Here is a 23,102-nt window from a genome sequence, read left to right as displayed (position 1 = left end):
ATTGTGGCATTTATTGGTGATTCAGCGATGCAGCTATAATTAGAAGCAGTCGGATATTATAGTTGTTAGGCTAGGAGGGCATTTTGCCTTATGGATCTCTGAAAATATATACTATGTTCTAGCTTCGATGATCTAGCCTTTTAAATATATCACTGGTAGGGGGAGAACATTACTTTAAAAACTAAAAGTGAAATTACTTCCTCTTTCAAGATCCAAGCCAACTTCAAAGCCTGTATCAATGTACAGCAGGATTTTCTCATTCATGTTGCCAGTTCTCTTCTTCCTTCATGATATGTTAGCTAATATTATCAAGTATCTTATTCTAACTGCTGGTCCTCAAAATTCCCATTGCACTGCCTGTTATGGACCTTGCAATCTAAAATCACTCTGAAGTGACACTGGGGCTGAGCTTATCAAGATTTAGCAGAAGCTGCCTGCTTTGGAGTTAAAGTATGTATGCATCAGAATAGCTAAAGAAGCTTGTCCCTTTATTATCTATTATAACTTGAGAAAAGATACAACTTAGTAGACACACAGCTTATTGTTTCAGAAAAGTTAAGGTATTCCCTCTCTTTTACAGTAACACCTGTCAGATACAAAGAAGTTCTAATATTGCTTAATCAACTTTTAAGTAAGTTACAGACTTGTAAAGGCTCAGGTACAATCTATAACTTTCAAATTATGTGCTATGTTTAGTTCAAGCACAGAACCTAAAATGCATTTGCAAAGTTTCTAAAAACATGTTGGTCCTGAAATTCCGAGAGTCAACCTCTTCAGATTTATGCCAGTTGATTGGAACCCTCATTCTTCTAGATGCAAGCTGCAGGATACAGACCTAATTTTAGCAATAGCCCTCTAACCCTACCACTTCTAGCCAAAGCATGTCAATACCTTTTTTTCCAAGTCCTTAGCTCTCATTGGAGCTATTCTACTGAAAGTCCACTGCTTTCAATATCATTTAAAAGGACTTAACTTGTTCAGTTGACATGAAAGATGCAGAGGCTTCGAATGGTTTTAAAGAGGGAAATTTTCTTGAGTAACTCAGGAACAGATATTTGCAGGAGGTGTGGCACTGACAGGCAGAAGATACGCTTAAAGAGGTGTTATTTAAATATTTTTGATAGCTATTCATTATATTCTGCAACATTTCTGGACACATAGGTTTATTTTCCTCCTGGTACACAACGGGCAATTTTCCCATTAGCAGGCAATACACTGCACCAAGTTATCACCCAGGGTGAAGACGAAAACAACTTTTGTTTCTTAACAAGCACTTAACAATGGTACACAGTAAATTTTGTTCCTCAAAGACATGCTTTAATTACTAACAATGTACAATTTTGCCAGTGATAAATTAATCATAAAAATCTGACATAAAGGCAGTCGAATGTGGTAACTTTATGCCTTATGTTTGGCACTGCAAGTGTCTTTTTGCCTCAAAATGGTGTCTGGCCACCACAATATCACTTGTGGTTGGGGAATGGGCCAGACATCATTTTATGTGAATTAGCATACAAGGAATCTGCATGAAAAGGCTGATTGTGACATCAGTTGGTATGTAGATTTCACTCTCATTGTACATTCTAGAGCTCAGCTCTCTGAGCTATTGCTGCTGTTAACCTTGCATGCATATTTGGTGGTTGAACTGACATTTATAAAGTTGTGACTTCTACAGGGAGCAGTGTGGCATGTGTTGAAGATCTCATTCTGTTAAAATCACTTGCTTTCAGTAATGAGTGCCACAGTCTCAATCCCATTTGCCTTATAGAATGACACGAAGAATAAGCAAAAGTGGCGCAGAGAATGACAGGCTGCTAAAGGGAGAGAGGAAGGGCAATTCACCCACCTCAACCTAAGTCAGGAATAGAACAGTAGATGCTTCAACTTCACTAAGGAGCTACTCACTGAAGTCTGCCACTACAGCAGACAGACGCTAAGTTTCAGAGCTTGTCCAGGACAGCATTACCCCAGGTCCTGAAGGTGAACATGGCCACGAATACCTTTGTGTTGGGATCCCTACCATCCACATTTCACTCTTTGCCTTCTACAGTTGTAGATGGGAGGTGACCATTGCACCAAATGTTTAGAACAATACATCGCCTTCTCTCTTTCCAGACAGAAGCAAATGCAGTGTTTATGTAACTTTGCCAGAATAGCCAATTTACATAAGGTGCAGATTGCTAGTTAATGCAGGTAACATTGCTTTGCAGGTACCACATCGAAATTTGGAAATATAATGAATCCATAAAGGTTTCCAAATCCTTAAATGTGCAACTGGTATGTGATCACATTCAACATATTGTACAAATAAATATCTGGTACGTGCCAGAGAACAGACCTTGGTTATTGGCTAACAAGAACTATCTGCTGATCACTTGGGCCATGGCTCTGGTGTTCAAGTGATGCTTCCAGTACTTGGACTACTCTAAGACAGCCCTGCAATATAATGTAGACTGTGTCAAATTTTATCAGTCTGCTGCATCTAATGCAGCAGGAGAGGACGGGCAAATAGCACTGATGGAAGGATATAATACTGTTATTCTGAGTGAAGGCATAAATATGTTCTCTGCAGAACCTTTGTGACACCCCGGGGATCACCTCATCAAATTATAATAATGTCACAGAGTCATAGAGATGTACAGCACAGAAAGAGACCCTTTCATCCACTTCATCAATGCCAAACAGATATCCTAAATTAATCTAGTCCCACTTGCTAGCATTTGGCCTGTATCCCTCTAAATCCTTCCTATTCACATACCCAACCTGATTCCTTTTAAATGTTGTAATTGTACCAGCCTCCAACACTTCTTCCAGCAGTTCTGTCAATACATGCACCGCTCTCTACGTGAAGTTACCCCTTAGAACCCTTTAAATCTTTTCCCTCTCACCTTAAACCTATGCCGTCTAGTTCTGGACCCCCCCCCCCACCATTCCTGGGGAAAAGACCTTGACTATTCACTCTATCCATGCTCCATATGATTTTATAAAGGAAAATCGAATGGACTGCTGTGGAATCCTGCAAGACCCTTTACAATATGTGTCAATTGTGCAAACTGAGCTTGCCTGACTTCAATTTAATCATCTACTGCATGACTTAGGGTTTGGGTCACTTCTGCTTGTGCTACATTGGTCATCATTTTCGCGGTAGGTGCAAGGTTGGTGTCAGGCTCATTACATTCAAAAATAAACACTTCAAGAAAAAGAAATACAGATTGCTCATCGGGGTAGTGAAGGGCAGTATTAGACTAGAAATAGAGACTTATACTGTTGTATAGAATAGCAGCAGGCCAAAGATTGGCTGTGTTTCAGAAACCAGCAAAGACGAACAAAGATTTCATGAAATGGGGAAAAAAATGAGTTAACTAGCTAAGAATACAAGAACTGACATTAAGAGCTTTTGTAAGTCTACAGAAAGAAGAGTAGATAAAGTAAACATTTGTCTTGCAGAGGCAGCGAGATTAGAAATTTCTGTGGAGAATAAAGAAATAGCAGAGATGTTGAACAAATACCTTGTGTTTGCTTTCCCAGTGAAGGACATAAGTTACACACCAGAAATAGAGAGTAATCAAGGGATTACAGAAGGATCAGTGCTAGGTCTCGGCTGTTTTATAAACTATATTAATGCCTAAATAAAAAGATCAAGTGTAACGTATCCAAGTCTATGTGAGATGTAATCTGTAATGAAGATACAGAGAGATCACAGATGTGAAGAGGTAGAGAAAGTTTCAGTGATAAGGCAATAATGTGGTCAATGGAGCATACTGAGAAAATGTGAGGGGATACTGTGATATAGTGGTAATGTCACTGAATTAATAATCTCAGGCAAATGCTCAGGAAACATGGGCTCAGGTCTTGTCATGGCAAGTGATGGAAATCAAATTCAATTAAATAGTAAATCTGGGGTTGAATGTTTTCTCAGTAATGATGACCATACTTTCATCAATTGTTGTTTGGTTCACTAGTGTCGTTCAGGGAAAGAAATTTGCCAGCTTGACCTGGCCTGACCTAGACATGACTTCAGACCCAATGTTCTTGACTCTAAACTGCTCCCTGAAATGGCTCAGTAAGCCACTCAATTCAAGCGCATTTAGGGATGAGCAACAAATTCCACCCTGCGAGCAACACCTACATCCCATGAAAGAATAAAGCAAAATAATTCACTTTGGTATCACAATTTGGAAACAGAATATTCTTTAAAAAGGTATAAATCTTTTAAAAGTTGTTGCTCAGAAAGACTGGGTGCACCCAAGGAACATATTGAAAATGTTACCATGCAGGTAAAACAAGCAGGTAAGAAGGCAAATCACACTTTGGCCTTCACTTTGGAAAAGGATTGAAGCACAAGAATAAGGAAGTCCTGCCGTAATCTTATAGGCATTTGTTGAGATCACATCGGGATACTCTGCACAGTTTTTGTCTCTATACCTAAGGAAGAATGTACATCTGTTAGAGGTGATATGGTGAAGGTTCATTACATTGGCTCCTAGGATAAGAAGATTGTACTATAATGAGAGGCTGAGTAAATTGGGCCTATACTTCTGGACTTTAGAAGAATGAGAGATAATCTCATTAAACCATGCAAGGTTTACAAATCATGAGGAGCATGGATGGGATAAATAGACAAAAGTCTTTTCACTGGGGTGGGGAGTCCAGAAATAGAGGGCATAGGTTTAGGATTAGAGGGGAAAGATATAAAAGAGACCTAAGAGGCAACCTTTTCTCTTAGAGGGTGGTACATATATGGAATGCGCTGCCTGAGTAAGTGGTGGATGGTAGTACAATTGCAACATTTAAAAGGCATCTGGATGGGTATATGAATAGGAACGATTTGGAGGCATATGGGCCAGGCACTGGCAGGTGGGACTAGATTGGGTTGGGATATCTGGTCGGCATGGACAAGTTGGACTGAAGGGTATGTTTCCGTGCTGTACATCTCTATGACTCTATATGGTTCTGAACCATCTGGAAACTGAGGTTGCTTTCTCTGGTGGGGAAATCGAGACAACTGGACACAACTTCAGAATTATTTAGTTCTGAGGTGAGGAGGAATTCTTTCATTCAGAAGGCTGTCAATTGTTGGAATTGCCTAACCAAGGATTTGTTGATGCTCCACAGATGAGTATAATTTCGGCTGAGATTGATTTCTAGCCTCATGAAACCAATGGGTTTGGAAATCAAAGCATGTGACTTAAGCTCACTGCTTGCTGTGAAGGATCCCTATATTGCTTAGAACCAAACAGCATCTCAGGACACAATGTTCATGCACCAGCTGTTTGCAACCCTCATTCATTGACATCAGCATCTGGCATTTGTTAACCTCTCACCACCAACATGGCACCTCCACGATTTGCTTGCAGGCTGCTCGGGAAGCATGGACTTGCACTGCAGAGTGCACTGGCAACCAGTATTGAAAGGTGGCTGCAGGGACACTTTGCGCACAGGCAACTAACTCAGAGATTGATCTTGCTGTATCTCAGAGCTGTTCAATTGCTCTCTTAGTGCTTATTTAGTTAGCCACATGCTCGTACCATCTATGCCTTCCCTTGTCCTAGCTCCTTCTCCAACTGCTTGCTTCCTTACCCTGCCTATATGTGAGGAGGGAGCAACTGAAGTGAACATTATGTTCTCTGCGCTCTAGTTGCTCCTCAGGAGAAATGCGTGGGGCAATGAGTGTAGATAGGTTCACTTCACCTGTGTGCTGGGACTGGCTCTCCTGCCTACCTATCCATGGAGGCAGCCAAATGGTCACATGATTTGCTACACTGCTGTAGTTTCTGGGCAATAAGGGCCATTGCATTCCACATGCCTGTCTTTTGCTCCTGTTCCTTTCGGACTGCCGATGCAACAGGGTCCTCTCCTGTATCAGGCTGTCCAAATGTCTGCTCATCAGCAACCCTCTAAGTGTCAGTAGCCTGCAGCATTTCTTCCTCAGCCAAATGCAGAGTCGTTACAGTGAAGGTGCTCACCAGATTGTGCTCCCATACTTTCTAAACCTTACATTCCACTGAGATGACAATACCTGAGCTGGTAGTGAATACAGGAGGCAGCCTGTGGAGGTCTTGATACTCTCACCTTGAGAAGTCAAGGAAGTGACTTTCCTGGGGAAGGTTAGGGGATATGGGTGATTGCTGGTGTTTCAGAGAGTAAGGAAAGATGTTGTAAACAATAGTCACAATGACATGAGCCTAGGTGGGAGGTGGATGCAGTAGCAGACATGGAGTGAGTGAGAAGTGGCAGACAGAAGACATTATCCTGATGCAGGAGAGAAGGACATTATGGCACTTCTTATGGCACTGCTGGCTTTTCCTTCAATCTATCAAAGAGGGATTGATCCTAGTGATGACCTTGGACCAGACTGCCTGGGTCTGGTGGCAAGACCACCTCTGCCAATCCTCCAGGAACAGGAATCCTCCCCTCTGCACCACCACCTCCACCAGGACCTCCAGTACCCTATAAGAGAATGTGGTATCACTTCCTTTCCTTGACATCTTCAGAAAATGTCCTTGACTGAGCAGGGTAGCTTGAGAAACCAAGTGCTCCTCTGGGTGCCTGTCAGCCTTGTAAAGATGTTTTGATGCTGGGATTACCATATTTTAGCAGATATCCAGTGTGTTGTTCTGGGAATACTATATGATAGGATCAGCATAGAATTGAATGTGAGGAACTCCGTAGGGACTGGGTAGGTAATTCATGAGACACAGTGATAAGACACAAGAAAGCTCACAAATCCTTGTGGCAAGAATCCCTCCAAAAAATGCAACACAATGCAGCTGCATTTGGCCAAAAAAGGTAAGATTCAGGAATCCCAGTGTGAGATCCACACCTGTCTGTTTCCACTGCCCTTTGAGTATGTCTGATCAGTTCAATGTCCGACCTCTCAATTATTTCATTAGAGTCTTGGATACAACCTCTGAAAATCTTGGAGCCCACTCTTTCCCATATTGGGCCAGTCTTCTGAATTTTATCAGAATCAGTTGTAGAACAACTTGCAGAATTTGCTTCATCTGCAATGCTTGTTTTATAGGCACAGGTTGGCTGAAAGAGGTGAACATTAGCTTTAACTCCTGCTGAAGTGTATATTGGTTCAACAGTGCAGCTAGTGCTGGATGTATCCTTTGATGATGTTAGTCAGTAGGCAGTTTAAAGCTGGCAATATGTTTGTATCAAATTTGAAATGTACAAATCTTTATCACGATACTAGTACGCTTTTGGGATGTATTAAAATTTAGCCCCTGAATGTTTAATGTCTCTTTTTTGACTAAAGTTGCTTTTGAAACAAAATAATCATTAGTAACTTAGGGTACTATATTTAGATATGGTCATAAAGTGCCACATACTTTCTGCACTGGAATTTGCCAAAACTTTACAAAATAGACAGACTTCATGTCAAATGGATGTGAAGCCATTTTCCAAACAAACTAATTTATATGTCACAGAATATTACATGTTTCTAATAGTCTTGAAAATTCAGCTCAACCTGTAATTACACTTTTAGGCATTATACCAAATGTTTTAATATTAGAAGCCTTTAAGAAAATTACAGATATACCTGTTTAAAAATATAAAGTACTTCATATTTGTATAAGATAAATATTTATTTATATTTTAAATATATATTCTGCGTAAATTATACATGAAATGCATTGTTGTAATAATTATATTATTTTCAACATGTTGTTTTGCATCAATTAATTGGTTTGTGACAAAGTAAACTGCAACATTTTATTTCAAACACCTGAAAATTTGTAATTAACTATAGTATACTGCAAAAAACATTGAGTGAGAGTGTGTACTGAAGGGAAAGAGACACACTGTCCTAAAATGATTAATTGTAGCACCCATTAATATGAAGACATAATGATACATCAATGTCATCGCTTTTTTTAAGTTCTAGTTTCTTTGTGACAGATATTAGATGTGCCTGTGGATGCATTATGTCATGCCATTCATGCATTCAGCCCCTGCACTGCAAGAAGTCTTGAGAACTTATTCCTCTCACTACACTTCTTTCCTGAAAAAACATCTTTATAACTTCTCATTTACTTGTTACTTCCTGAACCAAGACCAGAATGCCTTATGGAAAACTTTAGCTCAGCCTGGGATAAATTCACAGGCTAAGGGGCATCTTCACCCTCTAGCCCCAAGGTCAGATGTCAAGCCTAGCTCTGAGACATCTGGATGCATTATAATGAAGAACAAAAGTGGAAAAAATATCCACCAGTGTGATGAGAGACATACATAGAAAGAATGTCACACTGGTCATCCACTGCTCTTCATTTCAGTCTTTAGGTGGCAAGACTTTGCAATTGTTAATCGAAGTACAAACATAATTTACCATATCTGTAAGCAACACCAATACTTTACTGAATAAGGGTCAATCATTTCATGCACCATTTCAAAACTTCAATACATTTTTAATTCAGTTTCTAGGATTTTAAAAAAATTAGTAAATCCAAAAACCATAAATTTGACTTTCACTGAACATATATTAAAATAAATTGATAAAACATAATTAAACATGAGGATTCATATTCATTTATAGTTAATTTTAAATCATTGTAAACTAGCGTTTAATTGCTCTGTTTTGAAAAAGGAATTAAATAAAAGTCCCAGCAATTTTGCCTTTAATTCCTGTCTTGTATGAGTTTGTGGTGGACACAAAGTTTTTCCTTTGCCTATACAAATTGCTTATTCATTGTTGTAATGATCCAAAAGTTAGTTTTAATATAAAACAAACTTTTTTAAAATCTGAAATAAAAGCAGGAAATGGCATTGCTTATTTTCATCTACCTGGGACAAATGATATTTATTACCGAACAGTTCACTTATAACATTGTGTTCCCCCAAGTTTTCAGAGCTTCCCTTAGTATCACTAAAGAAAAGTCTCTGATCTATTGTACTTTGTTAGAAATTGTTTTATGAAAGACGAAATACAAAGATAAAAAAATCCCAGTTTATACTGAGTGAGTAAACTGATAGCAATAGTTCAAGCAATAGTTGAGCATTCCTCATTCAGGTAAGAAAAAGTTAAGCGAGTGTGATTATTAACTTGATTACTATTCCTTAACCATCTTGAAAGTATACATTATAGACATGGCTTTCTATGACTTTCATGGTGAAATAGTTTGTAAAGCATCATGGTCAAGTTCACACATATGCAATGGTACCATTAGGCATATAATAACTTACATAAAGTCTACAATATCACAACAGATCATTCTGCCCAGATGGTCTTTGCTGATGTTTGTGGTACACACAAGCCTCATTCCTGAAGAAAAGTTATACCTGAAACATTGACTTCTCCACCTCCTGATGCTGCCTAGCTTGCTGTATTCTTCCAGCCTCCTTCTTGTCTACTTTGGATTCCAGCATCTGCAGTTTTTTTGTCTCTAACACACAAGTCTGCTACCAACCTTCTTCATCCAATTCAATTAGAATATTCGTTGATGTGTGCTTCACCAGCAGCAAAATCTGCATTCTTTGAGTAAAGAAGCTTCTCCTGAATTACTTATTGCATTCATAAGTGACTATCTTATATTTAGGACCCTCTACTTTTGGACTGCTGTACAAGTGTAAACATTTTTTCCATCTATCTTGTTGATTCCTTTCATCATCTTAAACATCTATATCTTTACATTTTCAAGAGAAAAATTTTCCAGCATATTCAACTTTTCTCAACCTCAGGTACTGGTATCATATTTGTGAAGTTTGTGGCACCTTCTCCAGTGTCTATTTATCAATTTAAAATACTGAGACCAGAACTTGCACACTGTGACCTAATCAAGGTTCTATGCAGCTGTTACAGAACTAATCTGACTTTTATTTCTATATTAAAGCCCTTTAGGAAAGGATATCTGTCAATCTTGCCTTGTCCGGCCTACATGTGACACAAGACTCACAGCAATGTGGCTGACTCTTAACTCCCTCTTGGCAATGAGGGATGGGCAGTAAATACTGATCTAGCCAGCGATGCCTTCATCTCATGCATGAATAAGATAAAATTTCTAGAAATAAGCTTTGGTGCTTTTGTGACATCTTTATGGCAATATTAACCTGCTTTGCTAGTTTTAGGAATTTGTGTACCTATAACCCTTGATTTATTAGCGTTTCTACCCATTTGGACTCATTATCAAAGAAGTATATATCTGCTTATTCTCCCTAACAAAACACAGAACTTCATTTATACTGAAATGCCCTGGCCACTTGTAGCCAGAATAAGAAAATCACTGCTCGCAGTCGGGTCAAAATTTTGGCAGACAACACAAACAAGCAGGAAAAAGAAAAACCATACAACTCTGTCAAAACAGTATCAAAATCTTTCTAAAGGATATGTCACCCAGAGATATGGCAATTACAGGTTATCTCCAAATAAATTATTTTCAAAATATCCACTTGCTATTTGGGAAGAGACGGTATGACAACTTTGTTTTCAATAGTGCTGATTACTAAACAATCTCTCTTTTAATCAAGGAATTTTTTAATGCTAAACAGTCTGAAAACTAATAGTAAGGAGCGTTAAAACCACGTTTATTTGCCAGACATGTTTTACATCTTTCATAATATCCTTCTTATACACTTATTTTGGCATTATAGATTATACTGCAAAAAGAAGCCACATAAATACATTTGCCAATATCATGTGTTTTGGTGATTAAAAATTCATATTTACATCATTTCACTGAGTAAAAAATGCCTTAAGCTAAGGATGTATGAAATCTGTAGTAAAAAAAAGAACAGGCATCAGATTTGGCTCATCTGGCAGTGAGACAAAGTACTTACTAACTCCACAAACACCAGGCCACCATAACTGTGGGCAACAAATACTACATTCTTGGCAGAGGATCTAGAAATGAAGTGATCCCAGACATAGAGTGTATGTTCTTCTGGAGTGCTGTTATCCTGTGAAAGGAATGAAAATAAAAATTAAAAATGCAAATCCAACTTGAAGATTTAAGCTACTCATTAAATAATAAGTAAATGTTTTAATAAAATTTTTCATTCCACCATAAGAGTGTCAGTCCTCTGAAAGCACCATGCATTCTGGTCTATTCTCTTGTCCTCTCATCATGTTTTTAAAAAATCAATTTATTGCAAAAAGATACTTGTGGATTTTGTTTCCAAAATTAACAAATCTATGTTTAAAAACTTATCATTCTTTTGATGATAACCTCTAAATATTGGGTATTTAACTGACTAACAGGTGCTTTACTTCATGTATTTCATCGTTGAGAATTACCTGGCACCCAGGTTCAGGTCCCACCAACTCCAGAGGTATTTCAAAACATCCCTGGATAGACTTATTTCAAATGGGGGAAAAAAATTTAAGGATTACCTTGGCCTATTGCAGTGAAAATTGGATGCATGAATCAGTAGATTAATGTGTGGGATTTCTATTTGTCTGTCCTTCCTATTTGCATCCACTATTGAACTATTTACATCCAGGGAAATATGTCCTCTGAGCTGCAGTAGTCCTACCTACCTTCATGACACTTAGTGAACATAATATAATTAAGTACTTTTCTGAAAAAAATGCTTCACAGCAAGATCTTAAGATCTGCTACAATTTATTGAATGGAATATGTTGGTTCCATTCTATAAGCACAGCTTTTGTTTCTTTTCTTCTCCCTATATTATCGTCTTTTTCTTGCCACAGTTTTTTTTTATTATTTCATCTCTTCTATCACCCAACTACTGAAACTCCCTTTATAATTTTTCACTCTTTTTAGTATCTCTGTACTTAATTAAAATCTGTTATATCTCTATCCTTCTTCCAGATGGTCATCAAATTGAAACAATTCTTCTCCCTTCACAGGTACTAATTGACATGCTGAGTAGTTCCAGCATTTTGTCTTTAGTTCAGTTTTTCATTATCCACAGAATTTTGCTTTTGTGTTGAAAGATTTTGTTCCTATGTCAGTGCTTCGAAATTGGTTTTTCCATATTTAAAGCAATAAGAAGCTATAAGCTCACTAAGGAGGTGCTGGGCAAGCTGCAAGGATTGAAGGTGGATAAATAATCAGGACCAGATGGACTACACTTCAGAGTTCTGAAGGAGATAACTAAAGAGATTATAGCAATATTGGTGGTGATCTTTCAGGAATCACTGGAGTCAGGAAGGGTCCCAGAAGACTGAAAAATTGATAATGTAACACCCTTGTTTAAGAAAGAAGGGAGGCAGGAGACAGGAAACTATAGACCGGTTAGCCTGATTAGAGTATTTTAGAATCCATTACTATGGGTGAGATTGCAGATTGATTGAAAGTGCATGGTAAAATAGGGCTGAGTCAGGACAGCTTCAGCTGTAGAATTCTACAAGCAAGTTTGACAAAGGAGAGCCAATGGACATTATCTATTTGGATTTCCAGAAGTCCTCTGACAGGATGCCACACAGAAGGCTGCTAAGATAAGGGGCAAGTTTTAGGGCAAGGTAGTGACATGGATGGAGGACTGGCTGACTGGCAAAAAGAAGGGATAAAAAGGATCTTTTTCAAGATAGTAGGTGGTGACTAATGGAGTTCCACAGATGTCCATGTTGGGGCCACGACTATTCATGTTATACATCTGTTTAATGGAACTGAGGACATTGTTGCAAAGTTTGCCGATGACATAAAATTAGGTGGAGGGAGAGATGGTGCTGACGAAGTGGGGAAGCTCAGAAGGACTTAGACAGGCTAGGAGAGTGGGCAAAGAAGTGACATTTGGAATATAATATGGGAAAGTGTGAGGTCATGCAGTTTGGTCAGAAGAATAGAGGCACTGACTATTTTCAAAATGGGGAAAGGCTTTGGAAACCTGATGCACATTTAGAAGTCCTAGTCCAGGATTCTTTAAGGTTAACATGTAGCTTCAGTTGGCAATTAGAAAGGTGTCAGAGGCTGAGGGGTGACCTTATTGATGCCCATAAATCATGAAGGGCATGGATAGGACGAAGAGTCAAGTTCTTTTTCTCAGGATAGGGAAATCCAATACAAGAGGGCATAGATTTAAGGTGAGAGAGGAAAGATTTAAAAGGAGCAATTCTTTCACGGGTGGTACATGTATGGAATGAGCTGCCAGAGGAAGTGATGGAGGCTGGTACAACTACAACATTTAAAAGGCATCTGTATGGGTATATAAATAGGGAAGGATTTAAAGGGGCATGAGCCAAATGCTGGCAAATGAGACTAAATTAATTTAGGATATCAGATTGGCATAGACGAGTTGGACCAAAGGGCCTGTTTCATGCTGTATATCTTTATGACTCTATGACTCTGTTTGCATTCATTTCAAGTGGGCTAGAATACAAGAGTAGAAAAGTACTGCTGAAGTTGCATAAGGCTCTAGTCAGACCACATTTGAAATATTATGAGCAACTTTGGATCCTATATGTGAGGATGGATGTGTTGGTATTGGAGAGGGTCCAGAGGAGGTTTACAAGAATAATTCCAAGATAGAAGGGACTGGATAGAGTGGACATGGAGAGGATATTTCATCAAACAGGAGAAACTAGGAGGTAAAGACACCAGCTCAGAATACAGAGACAACCCTTGAGATGAGGAGGAATCTCTTCAGCCAAAAGATTGTTAATTTGTGGAACTCATTGCTGCACAAGGCTATGGAACCCAACTCATTACGTGTATTTAAGACAGAGGTAGGTTATTGAATGGTAAAGGTATCGAGGATTACGACAAAGGCAGAAGAGTGGGGTTGATAAACAAATCAGCTATGTTCTATTGTCAGAGCAGGCTCGATGGGCCAAATGGCTTAACTTTGCTCCTGTCTTATGGTTTTATAGTCTTGTTAAAGATAAGCACTTGTGAACTCAAGGACAAGATCACTAATGCAGGCATTAAAGGGACAAAAGGAGAGATAGCAGAAAAGGTGCAGGCTCAGTTATGACAAAACTACATGAGAATGCATGAGTAAATTTGATTGATTTGTTCATTGTCATATCTTCCAAAGTCCAACGAGCAGTACAGGCAGATCATAGTAAGCAAGGATGTACAGAACAAAAGATTTAGACAAGGCACACAGGTTACATTGCACAAGGCATACAAGAGAGATCAATGTTAACAAGATCAGCATTATGTGAGGCTAGAAAGTGCATTCAATAGTCTAATGGTATGGAAGAATAGAAGTGATGAATGATTCATTTCAGGAAATTGGAAAAAGCTTTAATGGTAATCATACATAAATGAGTAAATGAAAAAAAAATTCTCCAGCTTATCATAAGCAATGTCACATTAGTTTCTCAGAACTTTCTAATGTAAGCATTTTGTCATGAATACCAGGTATGTCCATAACATGGCCAGTGAACTGTGAATCACTTGGTTTGTTTAGTCACCATTTTTTACAGCTCCAATTTAAAAATAACCAACAGCAAAACTTTACTTTCAAAGCAAAACATTGATTTATTGTACAACTGTTCCTGAAAGTTACTAAGTAAAAACATGATAAAAAATACAGATACAATGATTACAGATAGTAGACATAGATAGGGTACACATGGATCATAGATCCTTGTAAAGATGAAAATTGGATGAGTCCATTATCACTGTAAACCTTGTTTACAGAGGCTGGCCTTTTTGAAGACTTCTCAAAGTTGAAGTGGTTGAAACCTGAAGTCAGAATTTATCCAGTGTGATGAAGTCTGCAGTTGAATAGTTAAAGATTGCTCATGCAGGTTAATTCAGTAAGTTCTAATGAAGTGTCATATCAAACTCAAAGCTTGGCTCTCTTTCTTCCTCCATGAATTTGCTGAGTTTCTTCAGCATTCTTTGTGTTTGTTTCAGATTTCCAGCATTTTACAAATACGTTAAGGACAAAAGGGTAACTAGGGAGAGAATAGGGCCCCTCAAAGATCAGCAAGGCAGCCTATGTGTGGAGCTGCAGAAAATGGGGGAGATAGTAAATGAGTATTTGCATCAGTATTTACTGTGGAAAAGGAAATGCAAGATATAGACTGTAGGGAAATAGATGGTGACACCTTGCAAAATGTCCAAATTACAGAGGAGGAAGTGCTGAATGTTTTGAAATGCATAAAGGTGGATAAATCCCTCGGACCTATCAGTGCACCCTAGAACTCTGTGGGAAGCTAGAGAAGTGATTGCTGGGCCTCTTGGTGAGGTATTTGTATCATCAATAGTCATGGGTGAAGTGCTGGAAGACTGGAGGTTAGCTAATGTGGTGCCACTGTTTAAGGACAAGCCAGGGAACTATAGACCAGTGAGCCTGACGTCAGTGGTGGGCAAGTTGTTGGAGGGAATCCTGAGGGACAGGATTTACATGTATTTGGAAAGGCAAGGACTGATTAGGGATATTCACATGGCTTTGTGCGTGGGAAATCATGTCTCACAAACTTGATTGAGTTTTTTGAGGAAGTAATAAAGAAGATTGATGAGGACAGAGCGGTAAAGGTGAACTATATGGATTTCAGTAAGGTGTTCAACAAGGTTCCCCAAGGGAGACTGATTAGCAAGGTTAGATCTCACAGAATACAGGGAGAACTAGCCATTTTTTTACAGAAGTGGCTCAAAGGTAGAAGACAGAGGGTGGTGGTGGAGGGTGGTTTTTCAGGCTGGCGGCCTGTGACCAGTGGAGTGCCACAAGGATCGGTGTTGGGCCCACTACATTTTGTCATTTACATAAATGATTTGGATGCAAGCATAAAAGGTACAGTTAGTAAGTTTGCAGATGATACCAAAATTGGAGGTGGAGTGAACAGCGAAGAGGGTTACCTCAGATTACAATAGGATCTTGATCAGATGAGCCAATGAGCAGAGGAGTGGCAGATGAAGTTTAATTCAGATAAATGTGAGGTGCTGCATTCTGGGAAAGTAAATCTTAACAGGACGTAAACATTTAATGGTAAGGTCCGAGGGAGTGTTGCTGGAGTACAGGTTCATAGTTCCTTGAACGTGGAGTCGCAGGTAGATAGGATAGTGAAGAAGGCGTTTGGTCTGCTTTCCTTTATTGGTCAGAGTATTGAGTACAGGAGTTGGGAGGTCATGTTGCGGCTGTACAGGACATTGGTTAGGCCATTGTTGGAATATTGCGTATAATTTTGGTCTCCTTCCTATCGGAAAGATGTTGTGAAACTTGAAAGGGTTCAGAAAAGATTTACAAGGATGTTGCCAGGGTTGGAGGATTTGAGCTGTAGAGAGCTGTAGGGAGAGGCTGAACAGGCTGGGGCTGTTTTCCCTGGAGCATCAGAGGCTGAGGGGTGACCTTATAGAGGTTTACAAAATTATAAGGGGCATGGATAGGGTAAATCGACAAAGTCTTTTTCCTGGGGTCGGCGAGTCCAGAACTAGAGGGCATAGGTTTAGGGTGAGAGAGGAAAGATATAAAAGAGACCTAAGTGGCAACATTTTCACAAAGAGGGTGGTATATGTATGGAATGAGCTGCCAGAGGAAGTGGTGGAGGCTGGTACAATTGCAACATTTAAGAGGCATTTGGATGGGTTTTTGAACAGGAAGGTTTGGAGGGATATGGGCCGGATGCTGGCAGGTGGGACTAGATTGGGTTGGGATATCTGGTCGGCATGGATGAATTGGACCGAAGGGTCTGTTTTCGTGCTGTACATCTCTATGACTCTACCTGCAGTATTTTATTTTTGTTTAACTCAGTAAGATGAGCAGGCTTTGAGACAGTGAGAGAAAGACAGAAACAGACAGAAAGAGAGCGAGAGAGACAGAAACAGTTTCTTATTCCTCAGTAGTTCTGCAGCCATGACACTTGCAGATTGCCTCGACTCTTTCAGAGAACTGGTTTATTTTGGCAAAATATTTCTCTTTAGCTAATTACTCTCATCTTTGAAGATGCTGTCTCTCAGAGATCTTCCTGGCCAGTTATGGTTTCTAATCTAAATTCACAACTTTGTACTGATCAAATGTAGGGTGGTCACTATGTTAATTTTTGTTTATTATTGTCCCACAAAGCAAAGTCAATTAAGCCCAAAATCCATGTTGGAGTTTCGTCTAGCTTCTTGCTCGTCGCTGAAGCTTTTAAGTTCCAACTTCTGCAAAAACCCATCATGTTAACCAAAGGGATATTTGAATTCCAATGCTTGTCTTTATGTTTGCTACTAGGCAACATACTAGCCTCCCTGCCTTTTGAATAGCTGAAGTAAATCAACAAGAATCACCTATGTAACTTCCGACAGCCATTTTGTTTAATACGCTGTATCCATTCTGCTATATAAAAACAAATTAGCCTTCTATATTTAATATATAATATCACAGTTATACATTCCCAACAGTTTCTTGTGTGTGTTTCACATTTTTCCCGTTTTATATTATCATATCATATCTCTTCTATCACCTTATTTCAATTCTGCTTTTCTATGATGTTAAATAGACACATTTTCTGTACCTCATACTTGGTCATCAAAATTCAGTTTCCTGTGTTTACATTTGGCACTACTCAGCAGTGTTGACCTGTACCTCAATGCTAACTGCTTCAATCTTCTGCTGTCCTTACACTACTGTTGATTCTTCCTGATATTCCATTTTCATTACTTACAATGTCGCATCTTGCAGACATCCATGAAATAGACTGTGTTAGCCTTGCACCATACAGTAAGCTCTTTCATTAGGTTGGAAAATATCAGCTTATATGCAGAAGATAGGGTGAGGGGAGGGGGTAGGAGTAAATAATAGGTGGGGATAGAGCCCAAAGAGAGAGAAGACAGTTGGACAGACAAAGAAGTTCTAATGATTGTCTGGGAGAGTGGATAGATGTTAATGGGAGTGTGTAAATGGCTAACAACAAGTAGTTTGTATGGCAGACTATGTGATAGCAAGGCCTGATGCATGGGGTTGCGGGCTAGGCATGGGAGAGTTCCAGCCCTAAAATGATTGAACTCGATGTTGAGTCTGGAGGGCTGAGGGGTCCCAAGTGAAAAATGAGGTGTTGTTCTTCCAGCTTGCGCTGAGCTTCTCTCTTTGGGCTCTACCCCATCTATTGTTTACTCCTTATCCCCAGCCCCCACCTTATCTTCTGCAGATAAACTGACATTTTCCTAGCTATCATCAGTTCTGAGGAAAGGTCACCACATCTGAAATGTGAACTCTGATTTCTCTTGAAAGATGCCACCAGATCTGTATCTTTTCCAGCAACTTCGGTTTTGTTTCTGATTCACAGCATCTGCAGTTCTTTCGGCTCTCATTAGGTTGGTTCCATTTCCACCTATCTAGACTATCTATCATATCTAATGTCCATAACCACCTGATGAAGGAGCAGTACTCCAAAACCTAGTGCTTCCAAATAAACCTGGTGGACTATAATCTGGATTTCTCATTCCTAATGAAAGTCTTTTGCCTGAAATGTTGATTCTCCTACTCAGGATGCTGCCTGACCTGCTGTGCTTTTCCAGCACCACACTCTTGACTCTGATCTCCAGCATCTGCAGTCCTCACTTTCTCCTATAATCTGGATTTGTGTGATTTTTAACTTAATGTTCCACTAGTTCCCGACTTAAATCCCAATCTTTTGCGCAAAGTTCATGCTTCCACTATACTGATTTAAACTGCTATTCTACTGCTTTCCAGCATGCTTCAGTCATTATTGAAAAGCGTCAACTCTTTTCAAGTAAGAGAGGAATACATCAGTGCTGAAGAGAATATATGAATAAAAAGGACAGGCTGTCAGTGCAAAGCCATTAAGGGGTTAGAAAACTAATCAATCTTAAAATACTTAAGAAGATGGCTCAGTGGTTAGCACTGCTGCCTCAGAGCACCAGAGACCCGGGTTCAATACCCCCTCGGGCCACTGTCTGTGTGGAGTTTGCACATTTTCCTTGTGCCTGTGTGGGTTTCCTCTGGGTGCTCCAGTTTCCTCCCACAATCCAAAGATGTGTAGGTCAGGTGAATTAGCCGGGCTAAATTGCCCATAGTGTTAGGTGCATTAGTCAGGGGTGAATATAGGGGAATGGGTCTGGGTGAGTTGCTCTTCGGAGGGTCGGTGTGGACTTGATGGGTCTGTTTCCATGCTGTAGGGAATCTAATCTAAAAAAGAATGTCCCAATAAAAGTTAAAAAAAATCATCCAACCATTCAAAATTGTTAACTGAAAAATGTTATCTTTTTATCTCAAATTTCTAATGCCCATGATAATGCTTACACATAACAAAAAAAGTCGACAGATAAAGTTTCACAGCATAGTTAAATTTATCAATTGAATTGGCACTTCTGTTTTGTATTACCTTTGTTGAAGTTTTTAACACCTTATTCTGTCACAAAAGCAAAGGCTTTCGCTGAACACTAAACACAAACAAAACTCTGCTGCTCTCAAAATATAACCAGCACATATTTGGAGTCCCTGCCCTCACATAGTGAAGTTTAATACAACCAGACACTTTCAAATTAGTGCTACTTTGATCCCACCATAAATCATGAATGTCTGGCTCTTCTATTAATTTCTCTTTTCAAACATTGCTTCATGCTTCTAATTGCCAACTTTATATTGTTCTGGATAGTATCCTTTCTCCCTCACCACTGCATCCACCCCAGTTGTGTGGGCACATTTATGATATATTCCACTAAGTCAGATCAAGGAATGAAAACAAGTACTATTTGCTGTATAAAAGTGAAACATCAACATTACACTTCCAAGTTAAGTCATCTTTCAATAATTAAAGAGTAAATTTGTTACTTATCTCAAAATAGCATTCCTAGAATAATCCCCCGGTTTGGCAAGACTCCCAATTTTGTTTTGAGAGAAGCCCAGCATATATATTGGGATGTCTTCCAATCTATTCCTGTTGCCAACTAGGCCTTATAAAAAATATGAAACATATTTTAACCCATTTATGAACTGTGCAGTTATAATCTCATATCGAATGTAAATAAGGATTGCCAATTTATCTCAGCTAGAAATCCAAAATGTGTTTTCTCTCCATATAAAATCAATGTTTAGTTTCAAAGTACTCTTCAAACATGCATTGATAATTAAATTCATTATATTAGATCTGCTGGGAAATTGGTCAATTTAAAAATGTGGTAAGAATGTCTGATCCTGGATTTTGTTGCATCCTATACGGAGGACACTTTGCAAATAGTCAAAATTTACTGTTACCCAAATTATTTCATATTGTCATATTCTGTGAATGTCTCTAATCACTGCCATGCATGAAATTTGGATGTAACGTTTTAGAGAATGTTGCCCAAATATACAGAATATCGTAAAATATGCTTGGTAATTTAAATCTGAGGAAGCTCATAATAAGTGGTGAAGTAGACAAAGAAGTGTGCAGGTGGAAATCAATATCAGCAACTATAAGAAAGAATTTGGACTTGAAGTGTCTTCACTGATCTCAAGACATATCCAATCTATTAAGTACTTTTCAAGTGTTGTCACTGTTGTGGTACAGAAAATGTAGCAACCAATTTGTGCACAAGTTTTTACAACAACAAAGATATAAACCATTTTTAAAGCTTACATTGAAGAAATAGCTGTTTTTCTTCAAATAGTACAAGGAGATTATTTACATTTATGTGCAAGGGCAGATTGAACCTCCATTTAAATTCTTCTAAAAGCCCTCCAACAGCAAACCACTCAGTCCTGCCCTTAAGTATAGATTATACCATAAACTTTCTGGAATGCCGCTCAATGTCATGGCTGGGAATAGCATTCGCTGACCAAAGACCTACCTTTCTGTTGTATATATGAATTTGTGTATTTCGGTTCAATAAATAGCAAAAGTGTGAAAGTTGACTGACCTTGGCAACTCAGAAGGATTTGGTGTTAAGTATCATAACTTCATTAAAGCAGCACTTCAACAAAACAAGATCCTGAAGTACATAATGGGATATTGTGTTTTGTTGCAAGAGGCACAGAACATAAAAGTTGAGTTTTAGTCGTAAACCAAAATAAAATTTAGACTATTCTTCGAATATTATTTGCCTTTTTTGCCACCAAGCCATTAGAATATTGAAACAACAGATAGGATACTGCATATTTAATATGATGTTGCCTAATATGAGGAAATATAAAACAAGGCTTGAAAAAAATATAACTTCACTTGTTGGAATGGAGGACAAAATGGAATAATTTGATAGATTTATTTAAAATTCTGAAGGGTCAGGACAAGATGGCTGAGAAACAAATCCAATTCCACAATAAGTCCCCTGGGCCAGATGGAATTTATCCTAGGATTCTCTGGGAAGCCAGGGAGGAGATTGCAGAGCCTTTGCCTTTGATCTTTATGTCATCATTGTCTGCAGGAACAGTGCCAGAAGACTGGAGGATAGCAAGTGTTTTTCCCTTGATCAAGAAGGGGGTGTAGAGACAACCCTGGTAATTATAGACCAGTGAGCTTTATTTCGGTTGTGGGTAAAGTGTTGGAGAAGGTTATAAAAGACAGGATTTATAATCATCTAGAAAGAAATAAGTTGATTAGGGATAGTCACCATGGTTTTTATGAAGGGTAAGTCATGCCTCATAAGCCTTATTGAGCTCTTTGAGAAGGTGACCAAACAGGTGGATGAGGGTAAAGCGGTTAAGTAGTGTATGTGGATTTCGGTAAGGAGTTTGATAAGTTCACGGTAGGCTATTGCACAAAATACAGAGGTATGGGATTGAGGGTGATCAGAAATTTGCTAGATGGAAGAAGACAGAGGGTGGTGGTTGATGGGAAATGTTCATCTAGGAGTTCAGTTACTAGTGGTGTGCCACAATGATCTGTTTTGGGGCCACTGCTGTTTATCGTTTTTATAAGTGATCTGGATGAGGGTGCAGATGGATTAGTTAGTAAATTTGCAGATGACACTGAAGTCAGTAGAGTTGTAGATAGTGCCGAAGGATATTGTGGCATAGGGACATAGATAAGCTGCAGAGCTGGGCTTAGAGGTGGCAAATGGAGTTTAATGCGGAAAAGAGTGAGGTCATTCACTTTGGAAGGAGCAGCAGGAATAAAGAGTACTGGGCTAATGGTAAGATTCTTAAAAATCACACAATGCCAGGTTATAATCCAACAGGTTTAATTGGAAGCACACTAGCTTTTGGAGCAACGTTCCTTCATCAGGTGATAATGGAGGGCTCAATCGTAACAGAATTTATAGCAAAAATTTACAGTGTGATGTAACTGAAATTATACATTGAAAAACTGACTGTCTGTTAAGCCTGTCATCTGTTAGAATACAGTGATAGTTTCACTTCTTTCACGTGTAAATCATAAAACCTTTTTTTTTAAAAAGTTGCATTCTTGGGTTAGCTGTTAACAATGGTGATAGCTAGACAATATAATGAAGGTGTTGGCCCCCTGTGTTCTCTGTCTATGCCATGATGCTTGGATTGATTCTAATCTAAAAAGTGAGATAACGGAGTTTTACATAAATTCATGCAGTTCTTGAGCTCAGAGTTCTACATGAATGCATGCAGTTTTTGAACAAAGTACAATGTAACCTTGCAAGTACAAATTCACCCCACAAAATATATGTGTGCATGTGGGTTTTTGTCTGTCTGTGTGTGTATGTCTGTCTGGGTTGGGAGTTGTGAGTGTGAGAAAGTGTATGAGTGTGTGTGTAGTGAGTGCAGAGTGTCTTAAGTCTGTGAGGGGCTGCATGTGTGAATGTCGGAGTGTGTGTGTCTGTAAGGGAGTGTGTGGGTGTCTGTGTGCGCGTCTGTGTGTATGTGTGCCCGTGTGTATGTGAGAGTGTGTGTGTGTAGGAGTATCTGTGTTTGTGTATAGTGCAATGGTGGTCACCTGTAATGTGACATGAACCCAAGGTCCCGGTCGAGGCCCTCCCTATGGGTACCGAACTTAGCAATCAGCCTCTGCTCGGCCACTTTTCTCTGCTGCCTGTCCAGAAGTCCACCTTGGAGGATGGTCACTCGAAGGTCCGAGGCTGAATGTCCTGGACCACTGAAGTGTTCCCCAACTGGGAGGGAACACTCCTGTCTGTTGATTGTTGTGTGGTGTCCATTCATCCGTTGTCGTATCCTTTGCTCAGTTTCCCCAATGTACCATGCCTCCGGACATCCTTGCCTGCAACGTATAAGATAGACAATGTTGGCTGAGTCACATGAGTACCTGCCATGTACAAGGTGGGAGGTGTCCCCATGCGTAATAGTGGTATCTATGTCCACACTCTGACACGTCTTGCAGCGTCTACCGTGACAGG

General features: G+C 39.2%; 1 protein-coding gene across 5 annotated transcripts in view; it reads right to left on the bottom strand.

The window, feature by feature from the left end:
- Positions 1-23,102, bottom strand: part of arb2a (ARB2 cotranscriptional regulator A) — a 570,831-nt gene that overhangs the window by 269,397 nt on the left and 278,332 nt on the right. For all 5 annotated transcript variants that reach the window (XM_043709291.2, XM_043709302.2, XM_087999275.1 and 2 more), the window contains exon 8: positions 10,780-10,899. In XM_043709291.2, the coding sequence (XP_043565226.1) occupies positions 10,780-10,899 (120 nt within the window). The remainder of the gene's footprint in view (positions 1-10,779; positions 10,900-23,102) is intronic.

This window comes from Chiloscyllium plagiosum, unplaced genomic scaffold, assembly GCF_037043375.1.
Source record: "Chiloscyllium plagiosum isolate Xiang-an unplaced genomic scaffold, Cpla_swu_hap1 HiC_scaffold_2, whole genome shotgun sequence".
Classification (NCBI taxonomy): Eukaryota; Metazoa; Chordata; class Chondrichthyes; order Orectolobiformes; family Hemiscylliidae; genus Chiloscyllium; species Chiloscyllium plagiosum.
This window is presented reverse-complemented; position numbering and strand designations above follow the sequence as displayed.